Here is an 18,254-nt window from a genome sequence, read left to right as displayed (position 1 = left end):
TCCCTTATCCCCTCTCCCTGCCAGCGACCCGCAGAGCGTCGCTCCCTTATCCCCTCTCCCTGCCAGTCCTCCTTCAGCTGGGGAGAGGGGGATCCATTAATTCTGCACCCCGCAGAGCATCGCCCACTCCTCCCCTCCCGCAGAGCGTCGCCCCACTCCTCCCCTCTACCTCCCGCAGAGCGTCGCCCACTCCTCCCCGCTCCCTTATCCCCTCTCCCCTGACAGTCCTCCTTCAGCTGGGGAGAGGGGGATCCATTAATTCTGCCCCCCCGCAGAGCGTCGCCCACTCCTCCCCTCTCCCTCCCGCAGAGCGTCGCTCCTTATCCTCTCTCCCTGCCAGCGACCCGCAGAGCGTCGCTCCCTTATCCCCTCTCCCTGACAGTCCTCCTTCAACTGGAGAGGGGAATCCATTAATTCTGCACCCCGCAGAGCGTCGCCCACTCCTTCCCCTCTCTCTCCCGCAGAGCGTCGCTCCCTTATACCCTCTCCCTGACAGTCCTCCTTCAACTGGAGAGGGGGATCCAGAGCATCGCTCCCTTATCCCCTCTCCCTCCCGCAGAGCGTCGCTCCCTTATCCCCTCTCCGTCCCGCAGAGCGTCGCTCCCTTATCCCCTCTCCCTGCCGCAGAGTGTCGCTCCCTTATCCCCACTCCCTCTAGCGTCGCCCACTTATCCCCTCTCCCTACCACAGAGCGTCGCTCCCTTATCCCTCTCCCTCCCGCAGAGCGTTGCTCCCTTATCCCTCTCCCTCCCGCAGAGCGTCGCTCCCTTATCCCCTCGCGCAGAGCGTCGCTCCCTTATCCCCTCGCGCAGAGCGTCGCTCCCTTATCCTCCCTCCCGCAGAGCGTCGCTCCCTTATCCTCCCTCCCGCAGAGCGTCGCTCCCTTATCCCCTCTCCTGCCAGAGACTGCAGAGCATCGCTTCCGTATCCCCTTTCCCTGCCAGAGACCCGCAGAGCATCACTCCCTTATCCCCTCTCCCTCGCGCAGAGCGTCGCTCCCTTATCCCCTCTCCCTCCCGCAGAGCGTTGTTCCCTTAGCCCCTTTCCCTGCCAGAAACCCGCAGAGCATCACTCCCTTATCTCCTCTCCCTCCCGCAGAGCGTCGCTCCCTTATCCCCTCTCCCTCCCGCAGAGCGTCGCTCCCTTATCCCTCTCCCTCCCGCAGAGCGTCGCTCCCTTATCCCTCTCCCTCCCGCAGTGTGTCGCTCCCTTATCCCTCTCCCTCCTGCAGTGTGTCGCTCCCTTATCCCTCTCCCTCCCGCAGTGTGTCGCTCCCTTATCCCTCTCCCTCCCGCAGTGTGTCGCTCCCTTATCCCCTCTCCCTCCCGCAGAGCGTCGCTCCCTTATCCCCTCTCCCTCCCGCAGAGCGTCGCTCCCTTATCCCCACTCCCTTCCGCAGAGCGTCGCTCCCTTATCCTCTCTCCCTCCCGCAGAGCGTCGCTCCCTTATCCCTCTCCCTCCCGCAAAGCATCACTCCCTTATCCCCTCTCCTTGCCAGAGACTGCAGAGCATCGCTTCCGTATCCCCTTTCCCTGCCAGAGACCCGCAGAGCATCACTCCTTTATCCCTTCTCCCTCCCGCAGAGTGTCGCTCCCTTATCCCCTCTCCCTTGCGCAGAGCGTCGCTCCCTTATCCCCTCTCCCTCCCGCAGAGCGTCGCTCCCGTATCCCCTCTCCCTCCCGCAGAGCGTCGCTCCCTTATCTCCCTCCCGCAGAGCGTCGCTGCCGTATCTCCTCTCCCTCCCGCAGAGCGTCGCTCCCCTTAGCCCCTCTCCCTCCCGCAGAGCGTCGCTCCCTTATCTCCTCCCTCCCGCAGAGCGTCGCTCCCGTATCTCCTCTCCCTCCCGCAGAGCGTCGCTCCCTTATCCCCTCTCCCTCCTGCAGAGCGTCGCTCCCACTCACTGCATCATAGTCCTCCTGCTCCTGCAGTTGCTGGGCGAGGTATCTGATGGCGCTGATGGCGGATTGCAGGTCGGGAGGCAGCGTGAGACCCAAACTGGGACCCTCCAAAAACCAGCGCAGGTCCCGGGAGAAAGAGTCTGCCTGATACCTGTGAGAAGAGAGGTACTCAGGATCATCATACAGTGTGGCGTGTTCATTATTAGTGTATAGATATTGTGATGCCTCCGTCACGTTACGGGGTCTTGTGTGCAGGAAACTATATTTCGTGTTGTATGGGGTTTTATTTACAGGGGACAAACAAAACAACCAGAGGCCTACTGTCCCTTTAATAAAACAAAGCATAAAAATAACACCTACTCCTCTTAGGAGACTGTCTACACATCCCAGCCCAAAACCCACAGTCCTGTTTACAGATATACTATATGACAATATCAAAGTCCTTGTCTGTTTTGTTGGGGACTCGGGCCCCAAGAGAGTCCTGGAAATCCGTCTGTGGATCCAATCACCTGGACAGGACAGGCCTGCTTCAACAGCAGCCTCACTTCCTTCACTCTTCTGCGGCTTGTTCTTCCTGGGTGTGTAACCCAGGCAGTCCCAGTGACCAGCAGTCCTGGGGGACTGTGCCTACCAGCTTCCTCCTGGCTGGGGAAACAGGTCTCTTCCCCCTCTCTGGGGGAAACAATCTCAATGTGTGCAGGCCACTTCCTGCCGTTTAACTCCCTGTTGATATAGGAGCCTACACTGCCAGCTCTCTTCGTGTTACTCAGTGTTATTATAATACTCAGGATCACTATACAGTGCAGCGTGCATATTATATAAACTTAGTATCACTATACAGTATACCTGTCCGGTTTGGGGAAGATGAAGTCATTTTCCGGTTTGCGGATGAAATACTCGTCCGCATGACGCGATGATGTCACGGTTTGGGCGGGACGAGGGGGCGGAGCCACTGGGAGGGGGGGCTCAGGTTTGGGTCTTCGAATTCGCAGGTAACGAGGGAGGTGGAGAATAAATATCTGAAAGGGGGAGAGAAACAGACGGATAGATAGACAGACAGACATAGACAGGAATAGACAGGCAGGCGGGACAGATGGATAGATTAGACATATAGACAGACAGACGCAGATAGATACACACATGGACAGACAGACACACAGACGGCTAGGTATATAGATAGGTAGATAGAAGGATGGATGGACATATAGATAGGTAGATAGATCAATGGATGGACGGATAGATGGGTGTGTGGATAGATGATGGATGGATGGTTAGATAGAAGATAGATAGATGGGTAGATGGATAGATAGATGGTAGATATATGGGTAGATAGATAAATGGACGGATAGATGATAGATAGATAGATAGATGGATGGATTGACGGATAGATGATAGATAGATAGATAGATAGATAGATAGATAGATAGATAGATGGATGGATGAAAGATGGATGAATAGATGATGGATGGATGGACGGATAGATGATAGATGAATGGATAGAAAGATGATAGATGGATGGATGGATGGATGGACGGATAGGTACCTGGCGCACCCACGGGGGCATGAGATGAGTATTTGGGGAGCGATGATGGAGATTGAGGACGACAACGCTCAGGATGACAGAGAAGGTGACGAGTGTCATAGTGAACACGAGGTAATTAACGATGATGGGGACGGCTAACGAGGTCTCAGGGACCTTATCCGCCAGAAGCAGGAGGAAGACAGTGAGAGTGAGGAGAGCAAAGATAGACAGGGTCATCTTCTCACCTGAGAGAGGGAGGAAGAGATAAGGAGGGGAGTGAGTGGGAGGGAGAGAAAGAGAGGTAGGGGAAGAAGAGAGAGGGAGTGAGAGAGAGGGAGTGGGAGGGAATTGAAGGGAGAGTGAGTGGGAGGGGAAGAAGAGAGAGGGCAGGGAGTGAGAGCAAAAGAGTGGAAAAGGAGTGAGAGGAAGTTGAGAGAGAGGATGGGGAGTGGGGGAGAGAGAGGAAGGGGGAGAGAGACAAGTGAGAGAAGGGGAGAGAGGAAGGAGAGTGAGAAAGGGGAAGGAGAGAGACAGAGTGAGAGAGGGGGCGAGAGAGGGGGAGAGAGAGAAGTGAGCAAGGGGGAGAAATAGAGAAGTGAGAGAGAGGAAGGGGAGTGAGAGGGAGAGAGAGAGGAAGGGGAGTGAGATAGGGGAAGGAGAGATAGAAAGGGGGAGATAGAGGAAGGGGAGAGAAGTGAGAGGGGGAGATAGAGGAAGGGGAGAGATGTGAGAGAGAGAGGGAGGGGGGAGAGAGAGAAGGGAGAGAAAGGAAAGGGAGGGAGAGAGAGAGGAAGGGGAGAGGAAGTGAGAGAGGAGGGGAGAGAGAGGTGAGAGTGAGGAAGGGGAGAGGAAGTGAGAGAGTGGGGGAGAGAGGAGGGGAGAGAGAGGTGAGAGTGGGGGAGAGAGGAAGTGAGAGAGGAGGGGAGAGAGGTGAGAGTGGGAGAGGAGGGGAGAGTGGGGCAGGGAGAGGAGGGGAGAGAGAGGTGAGAGTGGGGCAGGGAGAGGAGGGGAGAGAGAGGTGAGAGTGGGGCAGAGAGAGGAAGGGGGAAAACAGGGACTTCCCGTTACAAGTATAACACGGGTATACACAGAGGGTTAGGGCTGGGCCCAAGAGCTGGCACTCCGTGCTGACCTGCGTCCGGGGGGAGGTAGAAGACGAATATGGCCAGGATGGTAATTAATATGCAGGGGACGACGATGTTAACGATGTAGAAGAGCGGCTTGCGGCGAATGACCAGGTAGAAGGTGATGTCCTCGTAGGAAGGGTCGTTCGGGAGCGTGTTCTTACGGGACGAGCGGTGACGGATCTCCCACTGCCCGTTCTCTGCCGGGAGATCAATACCCTATCAATACCCTATCAATATCCTATCAATACCCTATCAATACCCTATCAATATCCTATCAATACCCTATCAATATCCTATCAATACCCTATCAATATCCTATCAATACCCTACCAATACCCTATCAATATCCTATCAATATCCTATCAATACCCTATCAATATCCTATCAATACCCTATCAATATCCTATCAATACCCTATCAATATCCTCTCAGTATATAAGGTAATGGGGTGCATGGGGAATAGTATATAAGGTAATGGGGCGCATGGGGAATAGTATATAAGATAATGGGGTGCATGGGGAATAGTATATAAGGTAATGGGGCGCATGGGGAATAGTATATAAGGTAATGGGGCGCATGGGGAATAGTATATAAGGTAATGGGGCGCATAGGGAATAGTATATAAGGTAATGGGGCGCATGGGGAATAGTATATAAGATAATGGGGCGCATGGGGAATAGTATATAAGATAATGGGGCGCATGGGGAATAGTATATAAGGTAATGGGGCGCATGGGGAATAGTATATAAGGTAATGGGGCGCATGGGGAATAGTATATAAAGTAATGGGGCGCATGGGGAATAGTATATAAGGTAATGGGGCGCATGGGGAATAGTATATAAGGTAATGGGGCGCATGGGGAATAGTATATAAGGTAATGGGGCGCATGGGGAATAGTATATAAGGTAATGGGGCGCATGGGGAATAGTATATAAGGTAATGGGGCGCATGGGGAATAGTATATAAGGTAATGGGGCGCATGGGGAATAGTATATAAGATAATGGGGCGCATGGGGAATAGTATATAAGGTAATGGGGCGCATGGGGAATAGTATATAAGGTAATGGGGCGCATGGGGAATAGTATATAAGGTAATGGGGCGCATGGGGAATAGTATATAAGATAATGGGGCGCATGGGGAATAGTATATAAGATAATGGGGCGCATGGGGAATAGTATATAAGGTAATGGGGCGCATGGGGAATAGTATATAAGGTAATGGGGCGCATGGGGAATAGTATATAAGGTAATGGGGCGCATGGGGAATAGTATATAAGGTAATGGGGCGCATGGGGAATAGTATATAAGGTAATGGGGCGCATGGGGAATAGTATATAAGATAATGGGCGCATGGGGAATAGTATATAAGGTAATGGGGAGCATGGGGAATAGTATATAAGGTAATGGGGTGCATGGGGAATAGTATATAAGGTAATGGGGTGCATGGGGAATAGTATATAAGATAATGGGCGCATGGGGAATAGTATATAAGGTAATGGGCGCATGGGGAATGGGAGGAGACATATACAACAACTGAAAAAGGGTCATTTAGTTTAACCCTTTGGCCAATGCATTGTAAGCCTGCGAGCCAATGAATTTACTGACCAGTGGGTTTACTGACCAATGGGCTTACTGACCAATGAGCTTACTGACCAATGAGCTTACTGACCAATGAGCTTACTGACCAATGGGTTTACTGACCAATGGGCTTAGTGATCAATGGGCTTACTGATCATTGAGCTTACTGACCAATGGGTTTACTGACCAATGGGCTTACTGACCAATGGCTTACTGACCAAAGGGTTTACTGACCAATGGGCTTACTGACCAATGAGTTTACTGACCAATGGCCTTACTGACCAGTGGGCTTACTGACCGATGGGCTTACTGACCGATGGGCTTACTGACCGATGGGCTTACTGACCGATGGGCTTACTGACCAGTGGGCTTACTTACTGATGGGTTTACTGACCGATGGGCTTACTGACCGATGGGCTTACTGACCGATGGGCTTACTGACCGATGGGCTTACTGACCGATGGGCTTACTGACCAGTGGACTTACTGACCAATGGGCTTACTGACCGATGGGCTTACTGACCGATGGGCTTACTGACCAATACAGGTAGTGATTTGAATTATGGACAGAAATACCCCATGGCAAACTGCCCCATCCCATAAACCCCCTCCCTCCCCCCACACCCTTGCAGGTGCCCCTCACTCACCCTCGAAGGTGTTCTGGAAGATGACCACCTGCGTCACCTCCTGCCCCCTGGCGTCCCGCGCGTGGAGCAGCGTCAGCTCCTCCGACCCGTACGTGTTGGACCGGAACACCATAGTACAGTTCTGCCAGTCAAAGGGGAAGTACTTCACCTGGGGGGGGGGGGACACCGCTAGGACTATACAGAGACTGGCACCTCTAGGACTGGTACAGGGAATACAGAGCCTGGGACTGGTACAGGGGGAGACAGAGACGGGCACCTCTAGGACTGGCACAGGGGGATACAGGGCCTGGCACCTCTAGGTCTGGTACAGGGGGATACAGAGTCTGGCACCTCTAGGACTGGCAACAAGAACACAGAGCCTATTACCTCTAGGACTGACACAGGGGGATGCAGAGCCTGACACCTCTAGGGCTGGCACAGGGGGGTGCAGAGCCTGGCACCTCTAGGACTAGCACAGGGGGTGCAGAGCCTGGCACCTCTAGGACTGGCACAGGGGGGTGCAGAGCCTGGCACCTCTAGGACTGGCACAGGAGGGTGCAGAGCCTGGCACCTCTAGGATTGGCACAGGGGGGTGCAGAGCCTGGCACCTCTAGGACTGGCACAGGAGGGTGCAGAGCCTGGCACCTCTAGGACTGGCACAGGGGGGTGCAGAGCCTGGCACCTCTAGGACTGGCACAGGGGGGTGCAGAGCCTGGCACCTCTGGGACTGGCACAGGGGGGTGCAGAGCCTGGCACCTCTAGGACTGGCACAGGGGGGTTCAGAGCCTGGCACCTCTAGGACTGGCACAGGAGGGTGCAGAGCCTGGCACCTCTAGGACTGGCACAGGGGGGTGCAGAGCCTGGCACCTCTAGGACTGGCACAGGGGGTGCAGAGCCTGGCACCTCTAGGACTGGCACAGGGGGTGCAGAGCCTGGCACCTCTAGGACTGGCACACACCTCGATGCTGCAGCTGCTGCGGTACAGGGCGGGCGGGATCCAGGTGACTTTTCCCTGAGATGTGACAAGTACCTCAACCGGTAACGCAACGTCAAAGTTACCGTCATTACTGCGAGAGGGGGGGAGGAGGGAGAGGGGGAGAGGGAGGGGGAGAGGGGTGCAGGAGGACGTGAGGGCAATGGAGGAGGTAAGAGTGAGGGGGGAGAGAGGAGGGGTGGAATGAGTTGGAGGGAAAGAGAGGGAGGGAGAGGTGAGAGAGAGGGAGAGAGAGGGGGGGAGGGAGAGAGAGGGGGGGGGAGAGGGAGAGAGAGGGGGAGAGAGCAGGGGGGGAGAAAGACGGGGAGAATTAGTGCAAGAGACAAACAAATAAAAAGACGGGGGAGAGAGAGAATGTACTGTATGTGTTTGTCTCTTGTACTAACTCTCCCTCCTGTCTCTCCCCCCTTACCCCTCCCTCTCTCTTCCCCCCCCTCATCCTCACTCACTCTTCCTCTCCCCCCCCACCCCCCCTCTCCCTCTCCCCATCACTCACTTGTTCATCAGGACGATATCTGGCTTCCAGATGTCATCGGACGCGATGCGCAGAGACTCAATACCACCATGTTGTGCGGGATTCCATGAGAGGCGATAATCCCTCCACTCCTGGGGGGAGAGAGGGGGCAGAGAGAGAAGAGGGAGAGGGGGGGGGGAAAGAGAGGAGGGAAGAAAGAGAGAGAAGAGGGGGGGGGGAGAGGGAGAGAGAGAGAGAGAAGGGAGGGGGGGAGAAAAAGAGAGGAGGGAAGAGAGAGAGTCAGGGGAAGAGAGAGAGAGAGAGAAAAGGGAGAGGGGGGGGAGAAAAGGAGAGGAGGGAAGAGAGAGAGAAGAGGGGGGGGGAGAGAGAGAGAAGGGAGGGGGGGGAGAAAAAGAGAGGAGGGAAGAGAGAGAGAGTCAGGGGAAGGGAGAGAGAGAGAGAGAGAAAAGGGAGAGATGGGGAGGAGAGGGAGAGAGATACATAGAGAGGGAAATGATTAAAGGGGGTGGAGGGGGAGAGAGGGGACTGCCCCTTATATAATGGGATATGGAACGAGACACCCTATAAGAGACATACCATATCCATATACACTTTCGTGGTGAGTTCCTCATTTTTTTCATTCTTAAATGGAGGAGGGGGGAGACAGAGGAGGAGAGGGAGAGTGGGGAGGGGGGAGAGGGAGAGTGGGAGAGAAAGAGGAGAGAGAGGAGGAGAGGGAGACGGAGGGAGAGGGAGGGACGGGGGGAGAGAGAGGAGGAGAGAGATTAAAGACAGCCCAGACCAATTGGGAAATGGTTATATGACCCTTGACCCGAGGAGCCATGAGTGACAGGTGGGGAGATAGAGGGAGGCGGAGGGGTATTTAAGGGGCATCAGCCTGTGACCCACCAGAGTCTCCCCAGGTTAAGTCTTCCCCAACAAGGCTCCCGCCCGCCGCCCCCTTTAGTATCAGTGTATGACGATGTATATAACCTGTTATAGATATAGGTATATATATATATAGTCTATGTGCTGGAGTAGTGCAGCTCGTGCGCTTTCCAGCGTGCAGGGGGTTAAATTCCTCTGTGGGAGCTCGCTTCACCTGAAACAAATGAAGCAGGTGGGACTCCTGCATCACCAGGGAGTTAAACGGCAGGAGGTGGCCTGCACACAGTGAGATCGTTTCCCCCAGAGACGGGGCGGGAGAGACCCTTTTTCCCCAGCCAGGAGGAAGCTGGTAGGCACAGTCCCCCAGGCCTGCTGGACGCTGGTCGCAGGGCCTGCTGGGACTGCCTGGGTTACACACCCAGGAAGAACAAGCCGCAGAAGAGTGAAGGACATGAGGCTGCTGTGGAAGCAGGCCTGTCCTGTCCAGGTGATTGGATCCAGAGAAGGATTTCCTGGACTCTCTTGGGGCCCGAGTCCCCAACAAAAACAGATAAGGACAATCAGAGAGGGAGCTGCGGTGTAGTCAGTCTCCTAAGAGGAGTAGGTGTTATTTTTATGCTTCGTTTTATTAAAGGGACAGTAGGCCTCTGGTTGTTTTGTTTATCCCCTGTAAATAAAACCCTGTACAATGAAATATAGAGTTTCCTGCCTTGAATATGGGACACAAGACCCCGCAACGTGACGGAGGCATCACAATATATATATATATATATATATATATATATATTTATACACGAGGTGATGGTAAAGGTTTGCGGGTGTAATATTAGTTGGTCGGGGACGGGTCAGTATTGCCCAGGTGGTGAAATGGGGAGGTGTGTGAGGGGCCGCACAGGGGTCGCCCCTGGGTCACGGCCTAAGGGTGTGACACGTAGATGGACACCAGGTGTTGCGAACCACGACGGCCCGCTGGGTCAGGTCACGGCGGTGGCACTGATCATGGGTCAGGTCGTGGCGGGGGCATGGGTAATAGGTCAGGCCACGGCAGTGTCATGGGTCAGGTGACTGTGGGGGCATGGGTCAAGCCGTGGCGTGGGTCGTGGGTGAGGTCACAGCGGTGGTATGGGATGTGTCCTGGGTCAGGTCACGGTGGTGTGGGTAATGTCCCAGGTCATGGTGTTGGCGTGGGTCGTGGGTCTTGGGTCAGGTCACAGCGGTGGTATGGGACGTGTCCTGGGTCAGGTCACGGGGGTGTGAGTAATGTCCCAGGTCATGGTGTTGGCGTGGGTCATGGGTCTTGGGTCAGGTCACAGCGGTGGTATGGGACGTGTCCTGGGTCAGGTCACGGTGGTGTGGGTAATGTCCCAGGTCATGGTGTTGGCGTGGGTCTTGGGTGAGGTCACAGCGTTGGTATGGGACGTGTCCTGGGTCAGGTCACGGTGGTGTGGGCAATGTCCCAGGTCATGGTGTTGGCGTGGGTCTTGGGTCAGGTCACAGCGGTGGTATGGGACGTGTCCTGGGTCAGGTCACGGTGGTGTGGGTAATGTCCCAGGTCATGGTGTTGGCGTGGGTCGTGGGTCTTGGGTCAGGTCACAGCGGTGGTATTGGACGTGTCCTGGGTCAGGTCACGGTGGTGTGGGTAATGTCCCAGGTCATGGCGTTGGCGTGGGTCGTGGCTGTGGCCAGTTGCACCCAACATAGAGGTCTGCATTTATTTCGATGGGAAACGGAATGGCGGACGCTGAGGGTTCAAAGGTCATGAATAAGAGCAGAGCAATGCATTGTGGTCCCGAGCTCTCTCGGGCATGGGATGTGCCGTGCATGCTGGTCTTTGTAGTGGACCCCTGCCCTTACCAGGCTGATGAGCTGTGCCAGTGTCATCCCCACGTGCACGGCCACCTTCTCCTCCGGGGTCTTCGTGGGACGGACGTTGGCGTGGTAATTCTGGAACAGCTTGTCCCGCAGGTCCCCCTCAATCTGAGCAGATTCCACGCCTGGGAGGGGACATCGGGGACATGTCACCTCACTGTCCCCTCTCTGTCCCCTCTCTCACATCTGTCACCTCTCTGTCCCCTCTCTCACATCTGTCACCTCACTGTCCCCTCTCTCACATCTGTCACCGCACTGTCCCCTCTCTCACATCCGTCACCTCACTGTCCCCTCTCTCACATCTGTCACCTCACTGTCCCCTCTCTCACATCTGTCACCTCACTGTCCCCTCTCTCACATCCGTCACCTCACTGTCCCCTCTCTCACATCTGTCACCTCACTGTCCCCTCTCTCACATCTGTCACCTCACTGTCCCCTCTCTCACATCTGTCACCTCACTGTCCCCTCTCTCACATCTGTCACCTCACTGTCCCCTCTCTCACATCTGTCACCTCACTGTCCCCTCTCTCACATCTGTCACCTCACTGTCCCCCTCTCTCACATCTGTCACCTCACTGTCCCCTCTCTCACATCTGTCACCTCACTGTCCTCTCTCACATCTCTGTCATCTCACTGTCCCCTCTCTCACATCTGTCACCTCACTGTCCCCTCTCTGTCCCCTCTCTCACCTCACTGTCCCCTCTCTCATCTCACTGTCCCCTCTCTCACATCTGTCACCTCACTGTCCCCCCTTCTCACATCTCTGTCACCTCACCGTCCCCTCTCACATGTCACATCACTGTCCCCTCTCTCACATCTCTGTCACCTCACTGTCCCCTCTCTCACATGTCACATCACTGCCCCCTCTCTCCCATCTGTCACCTCACTGTCCCCCTCTCTCCCATCTGTCACCTCACTGTCCCCTCTCACATCTGTCACCTCACTGTCCCCTCTCACATCTGTCACATCACTGTCCCCTCTCTGTCACCTCACTGTCCCCTCTCTCACATCTGTCACCTCACTGTCCCCTCTCTCACCTCACTGTCCCCTCTCTCACATCTGTCACCTCACTGTCCCCTCTCTCACATCTGTCACCTCACTGTCCCCTCTCTCACATCTGTCACCTCACTGTCCCCCTCTCTCACATCTGTCACCTCACTGTCCCCTCTCTCACATCTGTCACCTCACTGTCCCCTCTCTCACATCTGTCACCTCACTGTCCTCTCTCACATCTCTGTCACCTCACTGTCCCCTCTCTCACATCTGTCACCTCACTGTCCCCTCTCTCACATCTCTGTCACCTCACTGTCCCCTCTCTCACATCTGTCACCTCACTGTCCCCTCTCTCACATCTGTCACCTCACTGTCCCCTCTCTCACATCTGTCACCTCACTGTCCCCTCTCTCACATCTGTCACCTCACTGTCCCCTCTCTCACCTCACTGTCCCCTCTCTCACATCTGTCACCTCACTGTCCCCTCTCTCACATCTGTCACCTCACTGTCCCCTCTCTCACATCTGTCACCTCACTGTCCCCCTCTCTCACATCTGTCACCTCACTGTCCCCTCTCTCACATCTGTCACCTCACTGTCCCCTCTCTCACCTCACTGTCCCCTCTCTCACATCTGTCACCTCACTGTCCCCTCTCTCACATCTGTCACCTCACTGTCCCCTCTCTCACATCTGTCACCTCACTGTCCCCCTCTCTCACATCTGTCACCTCACTGTCCCCTCTCTCACATCTGTCACCTCACCGTCCCCCTCTCTCACATCTGTCACCTCACTGTCCCCTCTCTCACATCTGTCACCTCACCGTCCCCTCTCTCACATCTGTCACCTCACTGTCCCCTCTCTCACATCTGTCACCTCACCGTCCCCCTCTCTCACATCTGTCACCTCACTGTCCCCCTCTCTCACATCTCTGTCACCTCACTGTCCCCTCTCTCACATCTGTCACCTCACTGTCCCCTCTCTCACATCTGTCACCTCACTGTCCCCTCTCTCACATCTGTCACCTCACTGTCCCCTCTCTCACATCTGTCACCTCACTGTCCCCTCTCTCACATCTGTCACCTCACTGTCCCCTCTCTCACATCTGTCACCCTCACTGTCCCCTCTCTCACATCTGTCACCTCACTGTCCCCTCTCTCACATCTGTCACCTCACTGTCCCCTCTCTCACATCTGTCACCTCACTGTCCCCTCTCTCACATCTGTCACCTCACTGTCCCCCTCTTCACATCTGTCACCTCACTGTCCCCTCTCTCACATCTGTCACCTCACTGTCCCCCTCTCTCACATCTGTCACCTCACTGTCCCCCTCTCTCACATCTCTGTCACCTCACTGTCCCCTCTCTCACATCTGTCACCTCACTGTCCCCTCTCTCACATCTGTCACCTCACTGTCCCCCTCTCTCACATCTGTCACCTCACTGTCCCCTCTCTCACATCTGTCACCTCACTGTCCCCTCTCTCACATCTGTCACCTCACTGTCCCCTCTTTCACATCTGTCACCTCACTGTCCCCCTCTCTCCCATCTGTCACCTCACTGTCCCCCTCTCTCACATCTGTCACCTCACTGTCCCCTCTCTCACCTCACTGTCCCCCTCTCTCACATCTGTCACCTCACTGTCCCCTCTCTCTCACATCTCTGTCACCTCACTGTCCCCTCTCTCACATCACTGTCCCTCTCTCACATCTGTCACCTCACTGTCCCCCTCTCTCACATCTGTCACCTCACTGTCCTCTCTCACATCTGTCACCTCACTGTCCCCCTCTCTCACATCTGTCACCTCACTGTCCCTCTCTCACATCTGTCACCTCACTGTCCCCTCTCTCACATCTGTCACCTCACTGTCCCCTCTCTCACATCTGTCACCTCACTGTCCCCTCTCCTCACATCTGTCACCTCACTGTCCCCTCTCTCACATCTGTCACCTCACTGTCCCCTCTCTCACATCTGTCACCTCACTGTCCCCTCCCTCACATCTGTCACCTCACTGTCCCCTCTCTCACATCTGTCACCTCACTGTCCCCTCTCTCACATCTGTCACCTCACTGTCCCCCTCTTCACATCTGTCACCTCACTGTCCCCCTCTCTCACATCTGTCACCTCACTGTCCCCCTCTCTCACATCTGTCACCTCACTGTCCCCTCTCTCACATCTGTCACCTCACCGTCCCCTCTCTCACATCTGTCACCTCACTGTCCCCCTCTCTCACATCTGTCACCTCACTGTCCCCTCTCTCACATCTGTCACCTCACTGTCCCCTCTCTCACATCTCTGTCACCTCACTGTCCCCCTCTCTCACATCTGTCACCTCACTGTCCCCCTCTCTCACATCTCTGTCACCTCACTGTCCCCTCTCTCACATCTGTCACCTCACTGTCCCCTCTCTCACATCTGTCACCTCACTGTCCCCCTCTCTCACATCTGTCACCTCACTGTCCCCTCTCTCACATCTGTCACCTCACTGTCCCCTCTCTCACATCTGTCACCTCACTGTCCCCTCTCTCACATCTGTCACCTCACTGTCCCCTCTCTCACATCTGTCACCTCACTGTCCCCTCTCTCACATCTGTCACCTCACTGTCCCCTCTCTCACATCTGTCACCTCACTGTCCCCTCTCTCACATCTGTCACCTCACTGTCCCCTCTCTCACATCTGTCACCTCACTGTCCCCTCTCTCACATCTGTCACCTCACTGTCCCCTCTCTCACATCTGTCACCTCACTGTCCCCTCTCTCACATCTGTCACCTCACTGTCCCCTCTCTCACATCTGTCACCTCACTGTCCCCTCTCTCACATCTGTCACCTCACTGTCCCCTCTCTCACATCTGTCACCTCACTGTCCCCCTCTTTCACATCTGTCACCTCACTGTCCCCTCTCTCACATCTGTCACCTCACTGTCCCCCTCTCTCACATCTGTCACCTCACTGTCCCCCTCTCTCACATCTCTGTCACCTCACTGTCCCCTCTCTCACATCTGTCACCTCACTGTCCCCTCTCTCACATCTGTCACCTCACTGTCCCCCTCTCTCACATCTGTCACCTCACTGTCCCCTCTCTCACATCTGTCACCTCACTGTCCCCTCTCTCACATCTGTAACCTCACTGTCCCTTCTCTCACATCTGTCACCTCACTGTCCCCCTTCTCACATCTCTGTCACCTCACTGTCCCCTCTCTCACATCTGTCACCTCACTGTCCCCCTCTCTCACATCTGTCACCTCACTGTCCCTCTCTCTCACATCTGTCACCTCACTGTCCCCCTCTCTCACATCTGTCACCTCACTGTCCCCTCTCTCACATCTGTCACCTCACTGTCCCCTCTCTCACATCTGTCACCTCACTGTCCCCTCTCTCACATCTGTCACCTCACTGTCCCCTCTCTCACATCTGTCACCTCACTGTCCCCCTCTCTCACATCTGTCACCTCACTGTCCCCTCTCTCACCTCACTGTCCCCCTCTCACATCTGTCACCTCACTGTCCCCCTCTCTCACATCTCTGTCACCTCACTGTCCCCTCTCTCACATCTGTCACCTCACTGTCCCCCTCTCTCACATCTGTCACCTCACTGTCCTCTCTCACATCTGTCACCTCACTGTCCCCCTCTCTCACATCTGTCACCTCACTGTCCTCTCTCACATCTGTCACCTCACTGTCCCCTCTCTCACATCTGTCACCTCACTGTCCCCTCTCTCACATCTGTCACCTCACTGTCCCCTCTCCTCACATCTGTCACCTCACTGTCCCCTCTCTCACATCTGTCACCTCACTGTCCCCTCTCTCACATCTGTCACCTCACTGTCCCCTCTCTCACATCTGTCACCTCACTGTCCCCCTCTCACATCTGTCCCCCTCCCTCTCTCACATCTGTCACCTCACTGTCCCCCTCTCTCACATCTGTCACCTCACTGTCCCCCTCTCTCACATCTGTCACCTGACTGTCCCCCTCTCTCACACCTGTCACCTCACTGTCCCCCCTCTCTCCCATCTGTCACCTCACTGTCCCCCTCTCTCACATCTGTCACCTCACTGTCCCCCTCTCTCACATCTGTCACCTCACTGTCCCCTCTCTCACATCTGTCACCTCACTGTCCCCCTCTCTCACATCTGTCACCTCACTGTCCCCCTCTCTCACATCTGTCACCTCACTGTCCCCTCTCTCACATCTGTAACCTCACTGTCCCCCTCTCTCACATCTGTCACCTCACTGTCCCCTCTCTCACACCTGTCACCTCACTGTCCCCCTCTCTCCCATCTGTCACCTCACTGTCCCCCTCTCTCACATCTGTCACCTCACTGTCCCCCTCTCTCACATCTGTCACCTCACTGTCCCCTCTCTCACATCTGTCACCTCACTGTCCCCCTCTCTCACATCTGTCACCTCACTGTCCCCCTCTCTCCCATCTGTCACCTCACTGTCCCCCTCTCTCACATCTGTCACCTCACTGTCCCCCTCTCTCACATCTGTCACCTCACTGTCCCCTCTCTCACATGTGTCACCTCACTGTCCCCTCTCTCACATCTGTCACCTCACTGTCCCCTCTCTCACATGTGTCACCTCACTGTCCCCCTCTCTCCCATCTGTCACCTCACTGTCCCCCTCTCTCACATCTGTCACCTCACTGTCCCCCTCTCTCACATCTGTCACCTCACTGTCCCCTCTCTCACATGTGTCACCTCACTGTCCCCCTCTCTCACATCTGTCACCTCACTCTCCCCCTCTCTCACCTCACTGTCCCCCTCTCTCACATCTGTCACCTCACTGTCCCCTCTCACCCCCCCTCGCTCACCGTGTAGCAGCGCCCCCCACACAATCAGTCCCAGCGCCTCTCTCCCCTCTCCTCTCCCCCCCACCTCTCCTCTCCTCCCCCCTCTCACCATGTAGCAGCGCGCCCCACACAATCAGTCCCAGCACCTCTCTCCCCTCTCCTCTCCCCCCCACCTCTCCTCTTCTCCCCCCCTCTCACCATGTAGCAGCGCCCCCACACAATCAGTCCCAGCGCCTCTCTCCCCTCTCCTCTCCCCCCCACCTCTCCTCTCCTCCCCCCTCTCACCATGTAGCAGCGCCCCCACACAATCAGTCCCAGCGCCCCTCTCCCCTCTCCCCTCTCCTCTCCCCCCCACCTCTCCTCTCCTCCCGCCTCTCACCATGTAGCAGCGCCCCCACACAATCAGTCCCAGCGCCCCTCTCCCCTCTCCTCTCCCCCCCACCTCTCCTCTCCTCCCCCTCTCACCATGTAGCAGCGCCCCACACAATCAGTCCCAGCGCCCCTCTCCCCTCTCCTCTCCCCCCCACCTCTCCTCTCCTCCCCCTCTCACCATGTAGCAGCGCGCCCCACTCAATCAGTCCTTGCGCCTCTCTCCCCTCTCCTCTCCCCCCCTCTCCTCCCCCCTCTCACCATGTAGCAGCGCCCCACACAATCAGTCCCAGCGCCCCTCTCCCCGCAGCCTCCATGTCAGCCTGTCCCCCTTCTCCCCCCTCTCACCGTGTAGCAGCGCCCCTCTCCCAACCCCCTCTCCTCTCCCCACCCCCCACTCTCCTCTCCCCACCCCCCCTCACCGTGTAGCAGCGCCCCCCACACGATCAGTCCCAGCGCCCCTCTCCTCTCCCCCCCCCTCTCACCATGTAGCAGGGCCCCCCACACGATAAGTCCCAGCGCCCCTCTCCCCACCCTCTCCTCTCCCCACCCCCCACTCTCCTCTCCCCACCCCCTCTCTCCTCTCCCCACCCCCACTCTCCTCTCCCCACCCCTCTCCTCCCCCCTCTCACCGTGTAGCAGGGCCCCCCACACGATCAGTCCCAGCGCCCCTCTCCCCGCCGCCTCCATGTCAGCTTGTCCCCCTGCGCGCACTCTCTCTGTGTCCCGTGTGTCACCGCAGCCGGTATTGGCCGCAGCTGCCGAACGTGTCTGTGACTGTCACCCCCCCCCCCCCGCACCTGTCCCCCCTGTCCCGCACACGTAACCCCTTCCATGCCAGAGATATGTGTGTGTGTGTGTATATATATATATATATAAATAAGAAAAAGAAGCGCAAGATCCAGCGTAACTCGGCGACACAAAAGTAATCCGGTATGAACGCAGACCGCCTCCGGGCCCGGCGCGCACACGAGGACCGGGAATAACCGCGGTATATCAGAGGTATATCTCTGTGCTGGTGATGTCACCGATAGGTGTGTATAGTGTCGTTCCGCCACACGAGGCTCCCACGGAATATTCCTCCGAATCGCACCGGGCGATGCGGCGCCGTAGTTACAGTCCGCGGAGTTATCAGCCTCGTCCGCGCG

The 18,254-nt window shown here is 56.1% G+C and overlaps 1 protein-coding gene across 1 annotated transcript; it reads right to left on the bottom strand.

The window, feature by feature from the left end:
- Positions 1 to 63: 63 nt before the first annotated feature.
- On the bottom strand, positions 64 to 17,833 carry CHRNB1 (cholinergic receptor nicotinic beta 1 subunit; the record flags this gene model as incomplete). The annotated part of the gene is made up of 11 exons (XM_075583633.1): positions 17,739 to 17,833; positions 10,941 to 11,080; positions 8,796 to 8,840; positions 8,241 to 8,350; positions 7,709 to 7,817; positions 6,772 to 6,919; positions 4,553 to 4,744; positions 3,442 to 3,665; positions 2,745 to 2,917; positions 1,902 to 2,049; positions 64 to 77 (listed from the first exon to the last, which is right to left on the bottom strand). Coding segments are annotated over exons 1-11 (1,361 nt in total), but the record flags the coding sequence as incomplete, so codon positions are not given.
- Positions 17,834 to 18,254: the final 421 nt, after the last annotated feature.

This window comes from Ascaphus truei, unplaced genomic scaffold (genome assembly GCF_040206685.1).
Source record: "Ascaphus truei isolate aAscTru1 unplaced genomic scaffold, aAscTru1.hap1 HAP1_SCAFFOLD_3440, whole genome shotgun sequence".
Taxonomy (NCBI): Eukaryota; Metazoa; Chordata; class Amphibia; order Anura; family Ascaphidae; genus Ascaphus; species Ascaphus truei.
Note: the sequence above shows the minus strand (reverse complement) of the source record. Positions and strands in the feature narration are given on the sequence as shown.